Source organism: Equus asinus, chromosome 13 (assembly GCF_041296235.1).
Source record: "Equus asinus isolate D_3611 breed Donkey chromosome 13, EquAss-T2T_v2, whole genome shotgun sequence".
NCBI classification, from domain to species: Eukaryota; Metazoa; Chordata; class Mammalia; order Perissodactyla; family Equidae; genus Equus; species Equus asinus.
This window is the reverse complement of record NC_091802.1, coordinates 45,039,395-45,060,100: the sequence shown is the minus strand read 5'-3', so window position 1 is coordinate 45,060,100 and position 20,706 is coordinate 45,039,395. Positions and strand designations below refer to the sequence as shown.

Genomic DNA, 20,706 nt, shown 5'->3' with positions numbered 1-20,706 from the left:
CCAGCCCTGTCCCCAAGGAGCTCACTGTCTGGTATGGAGGATGTGGATGTATAAATAAATAGTTTTAATATAATAATGAATACTCTCACAAAGGTTTTACGAGGTATTACAACCAAAAGAGAATGCATTTAGTTCTTCCTGAAAAATCTATATCTCCAGGCCCAACTTCTTTCCTAAATTGCTCAAGCTTCACATTTGCAACTGACTTTCAACATTGTCACCTGAGGCACTTCAAACCCATTATATTTTAAACCTAGCTCATCACCTGTCTCCCAAATCATATATTTGTGACACACAAAATAAACAACAAAGTCTATTCAAGACAACTATAGTATATGCATAATCAAGACTGGAATATAATCAAGTCTGTGTTTAATCCATTGCTGTGCAACTTATTTGGAGAAAAATGAAAGTCTGCCTAGAACCTAGAAAAGGGAAAAGCAAAGAATCTATCATTTGGTGGACGTCCTCTCCAGATGATATAGATATTTTTCATCTAGCAGTCAGGTATATATGTCCCTTCTGAGAAAAAGGAGATAATAGCCAGTAAGATCATTCAATTCACTTTTTTGGTTCTGTCTGTACTCACCAAACAGCTTTCTGGTTAGAATCTGAACACCCTAAGGAGAAGGAATTGGATAAGAATATTTCTCACTGTAAGTGAGTAACTCAGAACTATTTTCATTTTCCATCTTTTTTCAGATTCAACTATCTAGGATCCTAGAATAATGGAAATTTAGAGCTGCCTAGATTCCCTAGCAGCCTCTTTGTTGCATTCCCGGACCTTACTCTCTCTCTCCTCCAATACATAATCCTCAGCTGTTAGTATAATCTTTCTCAAATTCCATTCTCATGAGGTTACTCCCAGCTCAATTATCACCAGCAGCTCCCTAGGTCTATTTTATCAACCTAAAGTCATCAGCATGGAACCCAAAGCTCATTAACTGTTCCTAATACCACCACTTCAACCAAGCTTATACAGCCTGCACTCCAGGCAAGCTAATTTGCTTACAGTTTGTCTCTTTCCCTGTGCTTTCCAAGTCTGCCTAGCCCTCCTAGCCATAGGCCACGTAGCACATCTCAGAGCTCACCTCAACCAAGACGCATTTCCTGATTAGCCTCAACACTTCAGACACCGCCTTGACTTTAAATCCCTTAAGGACTTATGTGCAAGGCCAGCATGTTCTCTGGGTTCAGAAAGAGGGAGTCAAAAAACATCAAGTTATGACCAATAAGAGATTAAAATTAAGTGGTCAAGTCATTTAATCATCAGGTATACCTACAATATTTTATTATCTGTTTATATTTGTGCAGGACACTATGTTAGGTGATGGGGACATTATGGTGAGCCAAGTTCCTGCCTTCATGGAACTTATATTAAATAAATATAATTAAAATTACCATATATACTACGAAGGAAAAGAACAAAGACATGAGACAGAATCATAGGTGAAGCTAATAACTCAGATTAGCTAGGAAATAGAATATTCTCAGAACGTGATATTGAGGCTGACGCCTGAAGAACAAGTAGAATTTAGCCAGTTAAAGAGTAAAAAAGGGGCTGGCCTGGTGGTGCAGCAGTTAAGTTCGTGTGCTCCAGTTAGGCGGCCTGGGGTTCACTGATTTGGATCCCCGATGCGGACCTACACACCACTTGTCAGGCCATGCTGTGGCAGGCATCCTACATATAAAGTAGAGGAAGACGGGCGTGGATGTTAGCTCAGGGCCTGTCTACCTCAGCAAAAAGAGGAGGATTGGTGGCAGATGTTAGCTCAGGGCTAATCTTCCTCAAAAAAAAAAAACAGTAAAGAAAAAGTATTTTAGGAAGAAGCAATAGCTGTAAAGTTTTCCACTTTAATTACTCAGTCAACACTTTCTTTTTTCTTTTTTGAGGACGATCAGGCCTGAGCTAACATCCGCCACCAATCCTCCTCTTTTTGCTGAGGAAGACTGGCCCTGAGCTAACATCCATGCCCGTCTTCCTCTACTTTATATGTGGGACGCCTGCCACAGCATGGCTTGATGAGCGGTGAACCCTGGGCCACAATGCTTTTCAAAGAACAATATAGAGAAATGTAAGACTTGGGCTTCCCTTGGGGAGACAAGACTTAAATAGAATAATCAATTGTATTAGTCTGCTCAGGATGCTATAACAAAATACCTCAGGCTGAGTGGCTTAAACAACAGATTTATTTCCTCACAGTTCTGGAGACCATAAGTCCATGATTAAGGTGCTAGCAAATCTGGTTTCTGCTGAGAGCTCTCTTCTTGGTTTGCAGATGGCCACCTTCTTGCTGCGTCCTCATATGACCTTTCCTTGGTGCATGTGCACAGGGGAGGGTGGTAGAGAGAGAATGAGCTCTCTAGTGCCTCTTCTTATAAGAACACCAATCCTGCTGGATCAGGGCCCCACCCTTATGATTTCATTAATCTTAATTATTTCCTTAGAGGTCCCATATCCAAATACAGCCATGCTGGGGGTTAGGGCTTCAACATATGACTTTTGAGAGAACACAAACATTAAGTATAGAGTATCAATCAATAAACAAAAAATAATTATAGGAACAGAACGAGTTAATTTTATTCATTCATTAAACAAATAAGAATGAGTACCCATTATGTACCAGATACTGTACTAGGTGTGGAGAATACATCCCGGAACAGGTCGACAGAGCTTCTGTCCTCATGGAGCTTACAGGCTAGAAAGGAAGTAGACAATTAAACAGGTAATTATAATAAAGGGTGATGAGAGTAATGACAAGAGCAACAGCAGGGATAGCCAACCTATCCCTGAATTTCAATAGGTCAGAAAAGGCCTGAAGAAGTATATTTAGAGGATGAGCAGTGAGAGCCAGGTGAAGAGTGAAATTAAGAGTATCCTGGACAGAGAGAGCAGTACATGCAAAGCCTCTAAGTCAAGAAAGTGGGTCAAGAAGTTCCATGGAGCTGGTGAAGGGGAGGGAAAAGAATTTTTCCCTCTACCCTCTTAGGTTCAGTATCTGGGGCCCTGAAAAGTAAACTGACAAAAGACAAATCAACAGAATTATAAAAACAAGCGTTTATTTACACATGCAACACTCATACACACAGGAGAATTCAATGATAAGTAAGTCAAAGAAGTGGTTAAAATTTGGGGTTTATATACCATCTTAGCAAAGGGCAATAAATTTGTGGAAAGCAACAAGACAAAGAAAAAAGGATTTGGGCATCTAGGGGTGGTAAATTGTAGAAAGGTAAAGATATGGGTAAACTAATGGAAGATAAGGGTTATTTTAGTAGGGTTTGTTTGTGCAGACCCAACTCTGCCAACTCTCTGTCTTGTGATAATCTTTGTTTTCCTCCTCCTACTAGAGGAGAGGGAAGAGGAAACACCGTCACAAAGGGAAATTTATATCCTGCTTTTAGCTGCTTCTTAATTGTTTTCAGCTCAAAATAATCCTTATGCCAAAGTGGCATATTCTGATCTCCTTCTCTGGAATATAGAGTATAAGAGGGAGACAGATGAGATAAGGCTAAATAAGGAGGCAGGGACTAGACCATGGAGGACCCTGTAAGACAAGTTGAAGGGTTTGGACTATATCCTAAGAACAATGGGAAATTGTGAGCTGGGGGTGGGAGGAAAATTTTGGGAGGGGAGTCCTGACATGATCAGATTTGTTTTTGGAAGTAAAACTGGAGGCAGGAAGAGACATGAAGTCCTCCTAATTTTAGAAGGTAAAATTAGCAGGGCTTTGTGACTAGATGTTAAAGAAAAGAGAGTGGGTTTTAGGTTGGGCAATGGAGAAGACAGCAATGCCTTAAACTTGGATAGGAAATATTTCAAATGTGAGGAAAGAGGAGCTCCTTTCTGACCAAAGTACCTGTGAGACACACACAAAGAGATGTCCAGTTGACAGCTAGGCATTTGGGTCTGGAGTTCTAAGAAGCAGCCTGGCTGCAGAAACAGATTTTGGAACAATCTGTAGATCAAAAACTGAGGCCACAAGAATGGATGGGTTTGCCTACAAAGAACATGTAGGATGAGAAGAAGACCTAGAACAGGCCCCTGAAGCATTCTAATGTTACAGGGGCTGCAAAGCAAACTGATAAAGAACAGAGCAGCGGGAGGAAAACCAGGAGACTGTGTGATCGGAGAAGCCAAAGGAAGGAGATGATTTGACCAAGAGGGAAGACCAAAAAAAAGGGCAGGGGGATGGAGGAGGGGGAGGAAGCCTCAAAGTCAGGTAACAAAAGGAGGATAAAAGGCAGCAAGCAACAAAGACAAAAGAAGGGCACAGACAAGGAGGACTGAAGGAATTCAGAAGAGTAAGCTACTTCTAGGCTATGTTTCAGTGGGACCTGCTTCTGGCCAATGATACCATGTCTAGCTTCTTGAACAGTTCCCTAATGCTGGCCTCCAAATCTGATTGAACATGAAACAGACTAAGAGGCAGGCTAAGGAGAAGAGATAATTTACCATGTTTGGAATAACGCTTATTGTAACCTAATTCCACTCACAAGCTAAACATATGTGGATAATGAATGACAGAAGGATACCCAAGTGGTTGCTAGATGGTGAGTTTAAGTACGTCAATCAGGAACACAGAAGGAAGTAAAAATGCTCTAAAAGATCCCATTAAGGCACAACTTCAAACAATGTGGGCTTGCTGTGGATGAGGAGAAAACCACAACAGATGTATTAGCCCAATGAACAACAGTCAGAAAAGAGACACCTTTTTTCAGGGGGGGAAGAAACAAAAAAAGGCTTTAGGAAAATTCTAAGCTTATAAGCCAGATGTCAAGCATAACAGACTCTTTAAATGCTGACTCCAGATACACATTTCCCTGCAAAAAAATATCATCTTTATGTATCCTGTGTTGTAAATGCCTACATTTAAGTTTACAAGAATCCATTGTGCAAGTATAATACTTGGGTTGGCAGACCACAAGCTTAGCATGAGCAAACAGTGTCATGTGACTGATAAAAAATGCAAGTACAACTTTAGTCTACTTCAATAGAAGTTCTCAGATAATAAAAGCAATAGTCCTACTGCATTCTGAATTAATTAGAATAAATCTAGAGTGGTGTATTCAGTTAAAACCATCAATTTTTTTTTCTTTTTAGGAAGATGGGCCCTGAGCTAACATCTGTTGCCAATCTTCCTCTTTTTTTCTCCCCAAAGCCACAGCACATAGTTGCATATGCTAGTTGTAAGTCCTTCTAGTTCTCCTATCTGGGATGCCTTCACAGCATGGCTTGACGAGCAGCGTGTAGGTCAGTATCCAGGATCTGAACCGGCAAACCCCAGGCTGCTAAAGCAGAGCATGCGATGGGGCCGGCCTGGTGGCACAGCAGTTAAGTTCACAAGTTCTGCTATGGCGGCCCAGAGTTTGCCAGTTCGGATCCCCGGTGTGGACCTACACCCCACTTGGCAAGCCATGCTGTGGCAGGCATCCCACATATAAACTAGAGGAAGATGGGCATGGATTTTAGCTCAGGGCTAATCTTCCTCAAAATAAAATAAAAAAGAAAGCAGAGTGTGCAAACTTAACCACTACGCCACCAGGCCAGCCCCTAAAAGCATCAAATTTTAAGAGTAACATCTCTTACCTATCCCTTTCTTTCCATTCCCACTACCAGATTCTCTCATCTCATACCTGGTAGATTGTTTCCAAAGTTGGTCTAGCAATCACTCATTCCCATCAGCACATGACTTTTGCAGTGTCACTTCACTAGCCTCCCATTTAGAGTTGGAGTCTATTTCTTTTCCCACTGAATCCAAGCTGGTCTTATATCTGACTATAACCAACAAGAAATGATGGAGTTTGACTAACAAGCTTAGGCCTTAAGGGACCTCACAGCTTCTGTGTTCTCCTTCTTGGTTGCCAGCCACCAAGTCAAGAAGCTGGGGCTAGACTACTGACTGATGAGAGGCCACAGCTGAGAGAGAGGTCATGTGGAGGAGAACTGAGGAGCTCAGACAACAGCTAGCACCCAGGCCTCAAAGGTGTGAGCAAAGCCATCTTGGGTCTGCCATTAAAGCTTTGGGTCTCCCAGTAAAGCAAACTATGCTAATATTCCATACCCATGCTATCCATTACGGGAGTCACTAGCCACATGTATCTACTGAGTCCTTGGAATGGCTAGCACATCTGAAGAACTTCATTTGTAATTTCACTTGATTTTAACTAAACTTTAAATAGCTGGTGGCTACCATATTGGACAGTATAGAAGACTATTCCCACTCTAATTCATCCAACATAATTCTGCTGAAAGAACAGGGCACAGGACAGCAAAGAATCACTTAGCACCTATCCTCTCTGGGGCTACAAGTACATAAGCAGTGACTAGAGACGACTTGGTGGTGAAGAATATAGTAGGTCTGCCAACTGGTGTTAAAAAAAACAAAGACTTCCCTCCAACATTATCGAAAGGAAGGGAGTGACCCATTCTAACCTGATTTCATCCCCATAAAATGTGAGAACCAGAAAGGGAAACTGCCACACAGTGCAATATACAGCCCATGTCTAGCCTAGAGATGTCCTGATTAGAAAATTAACTTTCAAAACTGTTTTCCTCATTTATTGAAAAAGAAAATTTTAGTAGTTCCCTGGTTCACACATTTTTGAGAGAAAGGAAAGAAATTTGAAAGAGCCTACTATGTGTGTTAGACACAGCTACAAAGATTAATGCATTTAATTCTCTTAATCATCTTTTTCAGACTAAGCAAACAGAAGTTCAGAGAGGTTGTGACTTGCGTAAGGATCTAAAACTAGTTAGTGCAAGAGATAAAATTCAAAATCAAGCCTCCGGATTTCCCAATTACTATGATGCCTCCCCTATCAAGAATAAAAATTTCTGCCTGCCTTCTGAGATTTTCCATTATTTGGTCACCTAAGTAATTATTTCCAGTTAATGCCTTAACTCTTACCAGAGTGATCTCACTTCCGCTTCCCTTCACTTACAATCTCCTTCTTTCTTTTCTAATTCTACTCGCCCTTCAAAGCCCAGTTTCCCTCCCTTTTTCCTTGCTCATCTTAATCCCCATTGATTTCCCTCTCCTCTGAATTTTTACATCACTTACAATGGGCACGACATAATGTAGCACTTTTGGTTACATTGCTTTTCCCTCAAGTAGACCATAATCTCTCTGAGGACACGGGCCATATAAATCTTTGGAGGGTGGCAATCCCTCCAAACTTCCTGTTTCCCTTTGAGCCATGAATAGGTATTTCTGGAATGGATGAATGACCTAAGCTCAACAAATACTTCTTGATTAATTAAAGTCCGCGCCACACTCTCACGTTTTACCCTTTGCTTAATCTACCGCGCACCGAGTCCTGGTGAAATGCCCAGCGGAGAATCGCAACCGCAACCAGGCCACGTAACGCTCTCCGCCCGCTCCGGCACGCCACGCCCAGCCTGCTGGCAGCCGATTGGGCGTGGCCCAGCCTAGAGGAGGCAGGGTGGGCGTGGCGTGCGTGAGTGAAGGCGTGGCGAGAAAAGAAACCTACGCTCTGGATCGGACTCGGTAGTCTCCGGTAATCCTCGACAATTTCCGGCAACGGTCTCCTCCTCCGCCGATTCACTTCGGGTATTTCCGGCCTCCTTCGGACTTTTCCGTCTGGCTCCCGCGCGGATCTCTCCACTTCGGGTATTTCCGTGTCCCGCTCGGAGGTACTCGGCAGTCTCTCGGCCTCCCCCATCCCCCGGTAACGGTCGCTGGTGAGTTTAAATGAGCCGGGGCTGGCCGGGCCGGAGCCGCTACGGGGGGGGCCTGAGGCACTGCAGAAAGTGGGCCTGAGCCTCAAGGATGACGGTGCTGCAGGAACCCGTCCAGGTAATGCGAACCTCGTTCTCTCAGGCTGGGCTCGCAGCCTCGGTCGGGAAGCAGCGTATGGCCACTCCGCGGCCTGGTGCGGCCTAGGCCCGGCGGCTTCTCCCGCCTCCCCTGTGCCGGGTCCTGCCTATCCTCTCGCCAGTTCGGAGGCCTCGCCCGCAGCCCCCGCCGACTTACCTTTGGCCCTCTGTCGCTTCTACCCCTCGTGTGAGCTGGGTTCGGCGAGAATGGCTTGGTCCCCCTCCGAGCCAGCGTCCGCCCGGCCCCTCCTGTCAGTCCGGGGGCCTGGCCCCGCCGGCGTGAGAACTGAGGGGCCGAAGACGCGCCCCAGGTGCTCTCGTGCCTCGGGGATGGCTGGGAAGCACGTTTGATCGGAGCTTGTGCGATCCTCATAATGGTGGGGCAAGTTTGGGGGAGGGGTGGGATTGTTTTTGTTGTATGTGAGGGGGGAGGGGGGTAGATCGGTGTTTTTAATACTAATTTTTATTTCGGTAACAGACTTTGAAGCCCACGTTGCTTTTCTCGCTCAGTGAATTTCCCACTGGACAATGATCTGAGAAGAGAACTCCAAGGCCCAGCGCCGAGGTGCAGGCACCTGTACAAGGGGCGGGGGTGGAAACGGCAAATTTGGGTTTTTCCATGACCTGTGCCGGGGGACCAGGAGCGTTTTATTGTGCATGTGTATAAGGCGCTCAGGAAGTGAAAGACAGATAGTGGTTTTACCATCCGCTTCACTGTCCTTCCCCCGCCAAGGTGTGCCTTGACGCACAGGGCTCCGCTGGCATGGAAGAAACACTACTGGATTTTAAGTGTGTGATGCAGTGCCAAGTCATTTTCCCCCTTGCCACCTGAAGAAACTGAATCTTTTGTCCCTTGCTGATGAGCCAGGGCTGGGTGGTTTGCAGCCCACCGTCTGATCTTTAACTGGATGAGAGTTGACCTCTGTCGACTGCTGTCATTGCGTCATGGATTTTCTCTATTTTGAAGTTAGAAAGCAAACCGATTTTAAAAATTACTTTATAATGCCCTTAATAGGCCTGTGATATCAAATAGTAAATATTTTAATACATCCCTACTTCCCTATTTGCTTAATTCTTCACAGGATGAAATACCAATTTCTCCTAGTTTGGCTGCTTTTCCAACTTTTTACATATAGCAGCTGTCAGTGTTTGAATTAATGTAACGTGGGATTCTATTTTAGCAAATTTACCTGTTTGTATGTTGTACCAGTGCTTCCAAAGCTATTTCTTTTCATCCAAATTCCTCTTAATAGTAAAGAGTCTCTTGTAAGATTTTTTGTTTTGAGGTTTAACATGAAATTAGAAGATGCTATCTGTACCTTCTTAAATGGATAAGCGGATCACTCAAGTTGTTTAATATCTGTTTCATAGTCTTGTAGTTTTGTCTTAATGCTACATTTGCCTTTTCTGGCCCCAAAAGACTTCTAAAATGATAAACTAGTTGTATTGCTAGCCTATAACCACTATTTTATAATAATTTCAACTTATATAAAAGCATGGAGAAGAAAATAAATATGGAGCCTATTCCTAGGTAGTACCCATCAGGTTTCCTCTTTTCCTTAAAGTACTCTTAGCAGTAATGCAGGTAGGTATTTTTAAGGCTTTAATGTCAAATTTCTCATTTTTTTTTCCCACACTACCTTTATCCATTAGATTTGGGGATGGTGGTAAGAAGTTTTAGGATATGGCATAGTATAAGAAGAAAGAAGAGATCTGGAGCAGTGGGAAGAACACGCAATTTTGGCTACAATGATAAAGATCAACTGATTAGAGATAGTACTGAAAATGGGAAAGAATTAGGAAGAAAATAAAAATAGGACTGATAAATAAGATACTGTATTTAAAAAAAAAACTGTAATAAGTGATTGCGTGTATTTGTAAAGGAATGAGAGTAAGTTGGAAAGTTGTTTCCTTTCTTGGGATGCCTCAGGGTTTGTGGTGTTACTAGGAATAGGAAGAAATTGAGAGAAAAAATGAGCGACTGTTCTCTGCTGCTTTTTCTTTAAAGTTTTAATGTGGAATAGCCAGTCTGACATAAGCTAAATATAAGCTCCTCCAAATTATCTCTCATAGAAAAGTGTTACTTAATATTTGAGTCTCTACAAAAATCCCTCCTATTATGAGACAGAAATTCTGTCAGTTATTTTTAATGTAACTGGGGAAGGCACACTACCCTAAATGACTTCAATCAGTGCTAATTTGGAGGTTTATAAAATTCACCTGATGAAATTGATAAAAAAGCAAAGACATTTTAATAGATTTATCAATCATTCGTGGGGGTGGGACTTCACAGTTAGAAGTGTTGGATGAAGTTGTAAACAAGTCTTATAAAAATTGCCTTAATAAGCAGTGTGGTAAGTGGGTACTATACACATAATATCCTTTTAGAGATCATTAGATAGTGAAGGAATACTTTTGGCTTGGGTTAAGATGTGCAGGAACAGCATTTAACGTGGATTCAAAGGATACAATATTTCAAATAACTTAGAATTAAAGTTGGTATATTAAGGAAAATTGTGTTAGATGACCAAAAAAATAAAAAATGGCTTTACTGATGTCAAAGATTTATGTGAACAGTTTCAGTAAAATTGTTGTATTCAAGAAGAGTAGAAAAAAATGAAATTTCTAAATGTATTTTGTGATTTTTAAAGTGTATGTGTAACTAAATTGATAATAGGCATTTGACTATTTGGTCTTCATTCAAAAATTTATATATTCAAGTTAGCTGAAACACATTTGTTTATGAAATTTTCCTTTGGAAAATAGGAGATTACCTTGTATTTAGGTACAATATAGTATCTTGAAGACAGTGCTACATAGTACCCGAACTGAGAGAATAAGCTTTGGGAAGTGAGAGTGGAGGAGGAAGTCACCGAAAATACATAATCCTTTAATTCCTTTATGGACTAGTATCCTAATGTAGCCCTTCTTGTGTTTATCGTCTATAGAGAAAGAAAGCTTTAGACAAATAATCACAAATTAATAATTACAAACTGTGATAAGAAGGACACTATAAATAGGGTGTTAGGAGAGAGACATAATAGGAAGGACCGGACCAGAGCCCAGGTGTCTGGTTTGCAATTGGATCACCAAAGGAGGTACTGCAAAACAGCAAAAAAGTTAAGCAGCAGCCTCCATGAAAAAAATCAAACAGGAAAGAATGTTGGGCACCTTCTATGTGCCAAACACAGAAGAATATAAAAGACATTCTAAAACCTCTAAAAAGGATGTCAGGAAAGTCTTTTTTGAGCAAGTAACATTGAAGCTGAGATTTGAAGGTTGAGAAGGAATCATTAATTTGAAGAGCAGTACATGCAGAGGAAACAGCATGTACAAAGTCCCTAAGACAGCAGAATTTGTCATTGGAAGAACTGAAAGAAGACCAGTGTGGCTGTAATGGGAGGAGGGAGGCAAGAGTAAAAATAGTCTTAGGATGAAGGTAACCTGAACCAATGTAGTAGCAATAGTAGGAAAGAGGTAGCTAAATTCAAGAGAGATTTTGGAGGTAGAACCAATGAGACATGAAAATTGATTGGGGGGGCAAGGAGCAGATCAAGATCGGCTGCCTGGATTTTGTTTTGGTGGTGCCATTTAATAAATGGAGAATCCTTTGAATGGGGGACAATTTGAAGGAGGACAATTAAGAATTCTGTTTTGAACAAATTCAATTGAAAATATTTGTGAAACCAGCCGTTAGAAATGTGGAGACAGGGGCCGGCCCCGTGGCCCAGTGGTTAAGTTCGCACGCTCTGCTTTGGCGGCCCAGGGTTTCGCTGGTTTGGATCCTGGGCGTGGACATGGCACCGCTCGTTGGGCCACGCTGAGGCTGCGTCCCACATGCCACAACTGAAATAGACAACTCTGTACTGGAGGGATTTGGGGAGAAAAAGCAGAAAAAAAAAAAAAGATTGGCTACAGTTGTTAGCTCAGGTGCCAATCTTTAAAAAGAAAAAAAAAAGTGGAGACATAACCTCTAATCTCTTGAGGGATCCAGTCTTGCTGGGAAAATAAGAATGCTTAACAAGAACAATTGGGTCATGTTATAAGTCAGTGTGTAATTGATTGCACAGATAAAGAAATTCAGGAGAGAGAGATCCTCATAGACCAGAAAAATGGGAAAGATTTCTTGAAGGGGTAAAACTTAAAGCTTTAGAAGATTAAAAGAGTTTGAATTGGTAAAGAAGAAAAAGAATATTCTTTGCATGGAATGGCATGAGCAAAAACCCAAAGTTGAGTATGGTGTTTATGAACAAGAGAACAGTAAGATATTATAAAATGGGAGCAGGAAGGCATAAGGTTTGGCTAGCCAGGCAGAATCAGGTTATAGGGGACTTAACATCCAGGCTGAGGAGTTTAGATTTAATGTTTTGGCAATAAATAGCCATTATAGGTTTTTGAACAGAAGAATTATGTAAGGAAAGCACTGCTTTGGAAAGATTAATCTGGCGCTTTTGGGAAGGAGGGACAAGACTCGAGTTAGAGAGACATACAGGTTAATAGAATAATCCAGTTACATGGCCACATACACCAGGGTTTCTCAGTCTTGGCACTATTAATGTTTTGGGCAAGCTAATTCCTTGTTGTGGGGGACGCTGACCTGGGTATTGTAGTGTTTTGTAGCATCCCTGGCTTCTACCTACTAGATGCCCCCTCCATTTGTGATAACCAAAAAATGCCCCCTAGTCATTGCTAAATGTCCCTTGGGGGGCAAAATTGCCCAGATTGAGAACCACTGATGTAGAACTAAACTAAATTATGAGTTTTAGAAATTAGATTATAATGTTTAATAGGAAAATTCCACAGTGATTTTTTTCCTTATACTTTCTTATATTGTCTGAAGCTTTTATGGTCTAAAAAAACGCAGCTATTTTCTTTTTTGACAAGAACAAAACAGAAGAGTTTATGTGGTCACATTTAAGTCTGAATTTTTTGTACAGTTTACAGAGGTTTGCTTATATTTTAAATGATATTTCATGTTTAAGAAGAGCAAGTAAGTAAGGAGCTTTGCCGTTTAATTTTTATGCTGTTGATTTATCTTTTAAATTAATGCAACCTAGGACTATCCCATTAATTTAATCAGTATAATTTGTCTTTTAAACTTTTTCTGGTGGGGCAAAGGGTGTTGCTCTGTTTGGTTTCATTTTTAGCAGCATTTCGTCCATCTGGCTTTAGTTTGTAGAACTCCTGAGCTAATGCACTGAGTAATATTCTTTTAGGCACAGCTCCACACCAGCAGTTGGGCAGGAGTAGATGGATAACCAGAGGGCTAATCTTAGCTATTTGTAGTGCCTTAGAGAATAGTCCATTCTCCATCCTATTTCTCCAGAAGAGACACCATCGCTCAGGAACGTAGAGATGCTTGAGCAGAGTGGTGATGGAAGCTGTATGTGGGATTCTCCAAGAGGCAAGTTTTACTTCTGGGATATATGGGAGTTTGAGTTGTCTGCCTTCACTGTCTGTTTCTGACCCTCTTAAGAATTGGTGATAAAGGAACAATGTTGTTCTGAGCAAAGCTTGATTTTAAATCTGAAATGGATAGAACTGAATATTTTTCTTTCATTTCTTTAATTTTAAGGAGACAAAAAAATTCAGAATTTTGGGACTTTCTGGCCACGGTACATATATATGTGTCAAATTTTCCTGGTGATCAGTAGTACTAAGGTAGCTGGAGAATCGTTTGGGTCTTTTGTGGCTTAATGTTACAAAATAAGCAATTGTGGTAGATAGGGTGGGAGATGTTACATAATGGAAACTATAAATTATATTTATTGAGTTTGTTTATATTAACTGATGGGAAAGGAAAAGATTTTAAGTGCCTAATGTGTGCCAGTGAGTATACTAGGAGCAATATATATGTATCATTTCATTTAACACACACAAGTCCGAGAAATAGAGCTCCATTTATCAGATAAAGAAATTGAGGCTGAGAAAAATTCAATAATTCCCCCCAAATCACACTATTGAAGTGCTGGCACACAAATTTGAACACAGGTTTCCAGCATCAAATTCTGGACATATTCTTTCTACTCACCATCATCACATGATGAGTAGAACATTTTCTACTTTCTACTTTCATTTACAACAAAGTTAAACAAGTAGGTTCTTAGGAAATCCCCACATTTTATAATGGAGTAATTAGGTAGTAATTATTTGCATTATAAAATAATTCTTCTAAGTGCCACAGAGTTTCTTTCAATAGAGATTTCCAGAGATCCTTAACTATTGGACATAGGAAAATACAGAGAAACTGAAGACTAAGCCTAATATATAAGATGCTAACAATGGACTGCCAGAAGTCAAAGATTGTTTATTCATTCAACATACATAGTTAAGCACATGCTTAAAAAGTACCTAATAGATGCTGGGAGTATAATAGTGAGCAAAAACAGATGTAGTCCCTACCTTTCTAGAGTTTATATTATAGTGAGGAAGGTATTACTCAAATATTCTCCTAAATAAATGTAAAATTTCAACAGTGAGAAGTATTACAAAGGAGGGGTACTTGGTGCTATTAGAGTGTGTGATAAGGATGCCTAACCTCATCTAGGGGTTCCATAAAAGGCTTCCCTGAGAAAGAACTCCAGAGAATGACTAGAATTTGCATAGTTTGGAGGAAAGGAGGAGTGTGGCAAATAAAGAGGACTGTGTGTTTAAAGGACCTGAGGCAGGAGGGTAACATGGCAGATGTGAGGGGCTGAACAAAGTTCATTGTGCTAGCGCGGAGAACATGATGCAAGGTGAGCTCGAGAGGTAAGCAGGGACTATACCACACTGCCTAGTTGGGTGGCTTTGGTTTTTATCATTAAGGACAGAAGCCACTGAAGGATTTTAAGCAAAGGGGTAATATGATCAGATCTGATTTGTGACAAGCTCAAAGGGAGAGAATGGATTGTAGGATAGAAAAGAACTCAGAGGCCAGATAAGACACTATTAAAGTAATCCCGAGAAAAAACGGTCTGCCTCTAAAAGTAAATGTTTGTTGAGTTTCTTCCTTTCGGTATTACATAGTTTAAATGAGTATCATTTTGAAAGATACCTGTATGCATGGTTCCAGAATCCTAGGTCATTTATGGTCTGGTAGAACACCAGAAGACCAGATCAGTTCTTATGGGGGATTAGAATTTAGCCAGACAGCGTGCTAGACTTACCTCAGATGGAAGTGTTTACCCTTATATTACAGATGATTAAAACTAAAGCTCAGAGAAGTGACAAGGTCATCTTGATTTGCACGTGTCAGAGGGAGCCTCTTTATCTGTCCTGGATTGGAATGCAGAGATCATATTAAGCATTCAAGAAATAATTATTGACTCAAATTAGATTTGAATACTCTTTAGCCTATTGTTTTCTTAATGACGTATTTTGAGTTATGCAGTCCAAATGTTGAAATTCTCTGAGGAGAACACTCATAGTTTATCACTTTATCTTTTCTCTCTCTCTTTGCTATGTTGTAGTATAGAGGAGATGTAGGCTGGATAGCAGTGATCCTGTAGTATATTTAAAACCTGCTTGCCAACACCATATATTTCTGTTCTAAAGTTCAACTTCCCAGTTGTTTGATCCGAAATCAAAAGCACAGTGATGACAATGACAGTGATCTAATAGGTGCCTATGGAATAATGCCTGGCTTATTCATAATTTCTTATTGTCAGCGTAGACCTGAAAATCCAAACTGTTAAGGCTTTGTACAGCCTACCTGAAGAACTTGATTTTCTCAAGTTAGTTAGGTTTTTTATGTTATTTGTTTTTTTACTGAAATCAGTATCATACAGCAAGTAAAGTAGGTGCTCAATAAATGTTTATTGAATGGATGAATGATATCTTTCAAAAGTGGTAGTCACATCAAGATGATAAGGCAAATGGTCTGTGTAATATGGAGGGAAGTATATGACATGATCTAGGGTGCTATTAACCAAGAAAGGCTGGATATCTTTCAGGAATGTATAGATCACACCACTGAGAGATTTATTGCCCAAAAGCTTCATCTATTCCAACCCGTCTGTCAGACTGTGACCCCTATCTTCCTACTAGATTTTTGCTTTTTAATGTTTCGCTTATTGTGTCAAGAAAGAAACAACTAGGTGTTATTTTATATTGTTTTACATTGTGAACCTTAATGTTCTCTTTTATTCATATTAGCAAACGTTAATTATAGTAGGAATGTCTTAACTTGTGTTTTACCTCCAGATTGGGTTTCTAAAAGTTTGTAGGTCACTAAATGGAAAATGGATTCAGAGTTCCAAAAGAACTACTCATTCAACAAATATTTATTGAGCATTCACTATGTTTAAAGGCAGTTATCTAGGATAACTAAGGAAATAACTAGTTGAGTAGGATAACTGGAGAATTTAGAGAAAAATAGCATCTGGTCTTTGTCCTCAAGCAGCTGCAACCTAGTTAACCAAGTAATACAACTAAATCTGGTAAACGGCCTGATAGAAAAAAAAAAGTGTAAACAAAATAGTCTAGAACCTCATAGAGTAATCAGTATTGCATGGGATAGATCAGTGAAGGCTTCATGAAAGGTAGAGGAACAGGTAAGCTGAATTTTGAAGAAAGGATGACTAAAATTTCAGGAGATAGAAGTTAAAGACAAAGGACAGCCCAAACAGAGGCAACAATGTTGGCAAAGACTCTGAAATATAAAGATACAGTGGATGTTTAGGGACCCCTGGGGTCTTTTTCTGGTGCTAGACCACAGGTAGCTTTGGTGAGATGTGAAAACAAAGCTGAAAAAGGGAGATTAAAGCCAGGTGGGATTTGAGTAGTTTACTAAGGAGTTTGTGTTTTATTTTGTAAATATTTGTTTTGTAAACTTTGTGGGGCTATCCGAGAGGAATCATTAGAAAGTTTTGATCAGAGAGGAAGACATGATGGTGATAATGATGATGGCAGCAGCTAAAATTTGTTGAGTAATTATTAGGTATGTGGTGGGAACCATTATGTTCTTTACTGGAGTCTTATGTTTTAAATGAAGAGACTAAGACTTAAGAAACATTGTTACTTGCCCAAAACACAGAACTAGTAAGTTGTGGAATATGGATTTAAACTCAAGCCTCTCACTTTTGTCTTTGTGTAGCAGTGATAATATGTTTGAGGAAGGTAATTCTAGGACAGTCTGGATAACATTACATCTTGCAGACAGGAAGACCACTTAGGAGACAAAAGTTTAAAGGAAAGATTTGTTGTGGACTGGGACTAGTAAAGAGGGGATAGATTCTAGGTACCTTTCTTCAAGTGGAATTCTGTAAATGATGGTTAGGTTCGTTAACCAGCCTATTAAAAGCTTTTAAATTCATAATGCACCCAAACTGAATTACCAGTGCATTCATTATTTCATGTATACTTACCCAACATCTGTGACTTTGATTGGTAAAAGACGTTTTGAGTTTCAAACAAGAAGTACCTTTCCTAGTCCTGGCAGCAGCAGTGCTCCTCAAGGCACCAGGACTGTAGTCGTCTCTGATATGCAAAAGAGAAAGCACCTGTCTAGGTCAGTAACCTGTCTCTTCCCCTTTTAAATATCTAAATTCAATTCCACACATATTTATTGATCACTTACTATATACCGGGCTCTAACACTGCCTCCCGTCAGCTAGATGAGTGATTTTTGATGAACTAGGATATCCGTGAACTCCTAACCACTGTATACAGACTTTTTGTGTGTGTGCATGTGCTTTTTTCTGGGGAGGAGGTCCATAGCATTCGTGTTGTTCAAAGGAGTGTGCTATAAAAGGAGGGAGAACTACTTATCTAGAAAAGTAGAAGAATGGTTCTGAACCCTGAATTCTTACCAGTAAAAAGGTTTAAAAATAAGGATATCTGAACTCAGTCCCAGCTTGCAGGGATTGTGAGTCAGTGGATTTGAGGTAGAGCACCATCAAGCAAGGGTTGTTAGCCACTGATCTTGAAAGAAGTGACACTAAAGGGACTCCTTGAACACGGAAATTATTTGTTAGTTATTGTACTCCCAGCGTCTAGAAAATGCCTGGTATGTGGTAGGTACTCAATAAATATTTATTGAATGAATGATTACTAGAACCCTCCAGTTGAGAAAAGTTTAAAAAGACACCCCCTTCCCCCAATTGCCTTATCATTAACAGTAAGTCATGCTGGAATCAGTAAAAAAAGTTTCCTCGAGCAATAATAGTACATACCTTTGTATTCTGAATAGCTAAGTATGTTTTTGATATCCACCACAGGCACATGCTATCAAGAGAAGTAAAGCCGAAGAGTAGTAAGGAATAGGAACCTCAGATCTTTGGCTAATGGGATGTGGAAGAGTTAGCAGCAGCAAATATGGAACATTTTATTGGGGGTTCTGGCTGTTTCAGGACAGCTTGCTTTGGGTACCTTTTTTATTTAGGTGGCTCTAATTGGGGATGCATCATATAGTGATCCAACAGTCCTTCCTAAGAGGTCCTATTGGTATTTATGGCCTTCTCTTTTTTTCTCTTCCCATCTTCTTTATTCCCCGAGTAATAGAGAGGACTCCTCCAAGTACTGAGACTTTTTAGTGTGGTATGGTATTTTAGTATTATGCGTATTCCTTTCTGTTAAATTGAGGGTCATTGTGGGATTAATTTATATGGAGGTTTTCCAGAAACAAGCAGATATGACAGCTGGCAGAGACCTGAAGTATGGCAAAATTACAATTATATGAATCCTTTTATCTTCTGGAAATTATGAGTAGGAATGTTGGGATAAATCAGGCTTTTTGGCAATGAATATCTTTAGTATGGTGTCTATAAGCATCTGAAAATTGCAGGATTTCTCTTATTTAGTGCAGATAAATCATATTTTTATGTACACTGTTGGAATCATCTTAGAGGATATACCAACTACTTCTGAAAATATTGGGGGTAGAGTGAAATGGTAGTTGATAGTAAATTTCATACCAAAGGGAGATTTCTTTGTAGCCCAACTAATTTGGGTAGATTATGAAAGGAGACGATTTATTTCCATTAATACGTAGGATGTTTTAGTAGGCGTGAGAAATGCGTTAGGGCCAACAAGAGATCTTGGAACTTGAATAATTCAAGTCTTTCTTTTATTTATTTATTTATTTTTATTTTATTTATTTTTTTTGGAGGAAGATTAGCCCTGAGCTAACATGTGCTGCCAGTCTTCCTCTTTTTGCTGAGGAAGACTGACCTTGAGCTAACATCCATGCCCATCTTCCTCTAGTTTATATGTGGGATGCCTGCCACAGCAGGCAGGTGTGTGAGGGGTTGTGGGTCCGTGCCTGGGATCCGAACTGGTGAACCCCGGCCACTGAAGCAGAGCACGTGAACTTAACTGCTGTGCCACCGGGCTGGCCCCCAAGCCTTTCTTTTTTTTTTAAAGATTTTATTTTTTCCTTTTTCTCCCCAAAGCCCCCCGGTACATAGTTGTATATTCTTTGTTGTGGGTCCTTCTAGTTGTGGCATGTGGGACGCTGCCTCAGCGTGGTTTGATGAGCAGTATCATGTCCGCGCCCAGGATTCGAACCAACGAAACACTGGGCCGCCTGCAGCAGGGCGCGCGAACTTAACCACTCGGCCACGGGGCCAGCCCCCCCACCCCCCAAGCCTTTCTTTTAAAGCAAAGGGACATGGCCTGAAGGATTAGAAATTATTTTATTCATAATATCTTAAATTAACATTAGATGAGAATTTCTTTGGCTTTGGGGATTCTGTTGAGCAAGGAGGTGTTTAATTAGATTAAGTCTTTTAGATCAGTCCTTTTTAAACTTTATGCATATAAATCACCTGGGGACCTTGTTAAAATGCAGACTCTGATTTGGTCGGTCTGGGATGGGGTCTGAGATTCCACACTTCTAGAAAGTTCCCAGGGGATGCTAGTGTTGCTGCCCCAAGGACCACACTTTGAGTAGCAAAGTTTTAGATAGTTCTTGAAGTAGCAGGAAATGTCTAGTTTAAAAATGCTAGCATTGGAGGAAAAATTCTTCCTGTGTTAGTATAGTTTACTTAAAAATAAGTTTAAATTCTTGTCATCTTCCTTTCCCTTGTGTCTGGATGGGAATTGTCAGTTCAGACATCCCTGAGACTTTATAAATTTAGACTCTATAGACAATAAGGTTAAACAAGAGCCTCTAGAGGCCTCAAATGAAGTTAATTTACCACTTTTTCTTGAAGAAATAGAAAACTACACTCTTGAGGCAAGTAGGTCATCAACAAGGACTCAATTTAAAAACTTGTTAATATTCATAATAATGTTATTAAACATTTGCTTGTTCACTAAAGTATTTGAATTTTTATTATATCCAAGGCATGTTGATCACTTATCATGTAATCTAGATTTACTGTTATAATGTTAGCTAGTGATCTTCATTAGGTAATCTCATCATACTGGTTTTATTGTAACTTTATTAAATCATTCAACAAATTATGAGCTAGAGTATATACTAAAAATAGCATCACTGTTGTATCATGATCAGTTGTGAGATATCTCAAAAGTAGTTACCAAAAATATGTTGTTGATGAATGATTTATTTTTAAAAATTAATTGGAGACTTTCATATCTTATAATATGACAGACTAAAAATTAAAAGAAACTGAGAGGGCTTAAAAGAAACTCCTGATTTAGTGCTCCTAAAAATGCTAGTAAAACATAAATATATATAAACAATTTATGTGATAGACTAAAAGTTAATGTTATATGACATACTTAAAGGAGACTTCGCTGGTTTGGTCCTCCTAAAAATGCTGGGTAAAACAGTAAGAAAAGGTAAATTGCCCAACAGAAAAATGTATGACAGATGAACAGGCATTTGCTAAAAGACCAATAAACACGAAATAAATTACCAATGAACACAGCCTCATTTTAATATTCAGAGAAATGCTAATTAAAAGCACTAGATTTAACAT

General features: G+C 39.9%; 1 protein-coding gene across 13 annotated transcripts in view; it reads left to right on the top strand.

Annotated features, from left to right (window-relative positions):
* The first annotated feature begins 7,638 nt into the window (after positions 1-7,638).
* CDC27 (cell division cycle 27) overlaps positions 7,639-20,706 on the top strand; it is a 67,392-nt gene continuing 54,324 nt past the window's right edge. For 4 of the 13 annotated variants that reach the window (XR_011493891.1, XM_070483423.1, XM_070483428.1 and 1 more), the window contains exon 1: positions 7,639-7,820. Coding sequence is in view for 9 of the 13 variants with exons in the window: in XM_070483423.1 (XP_070339524.1) it covers positions 7,794-7,820 (27 nt within the window). In the remaining 4 variants the exon portion in view is untranslated. Of the gene's footprint in view, positions 8,218-20,706 lie in introns of all 13 variants that reach the window. The other 9 variants (XM_070483430.1, XM_070483425.1, XM_070483429.1 and 6 more) reach the window with 5 other exon arrangements.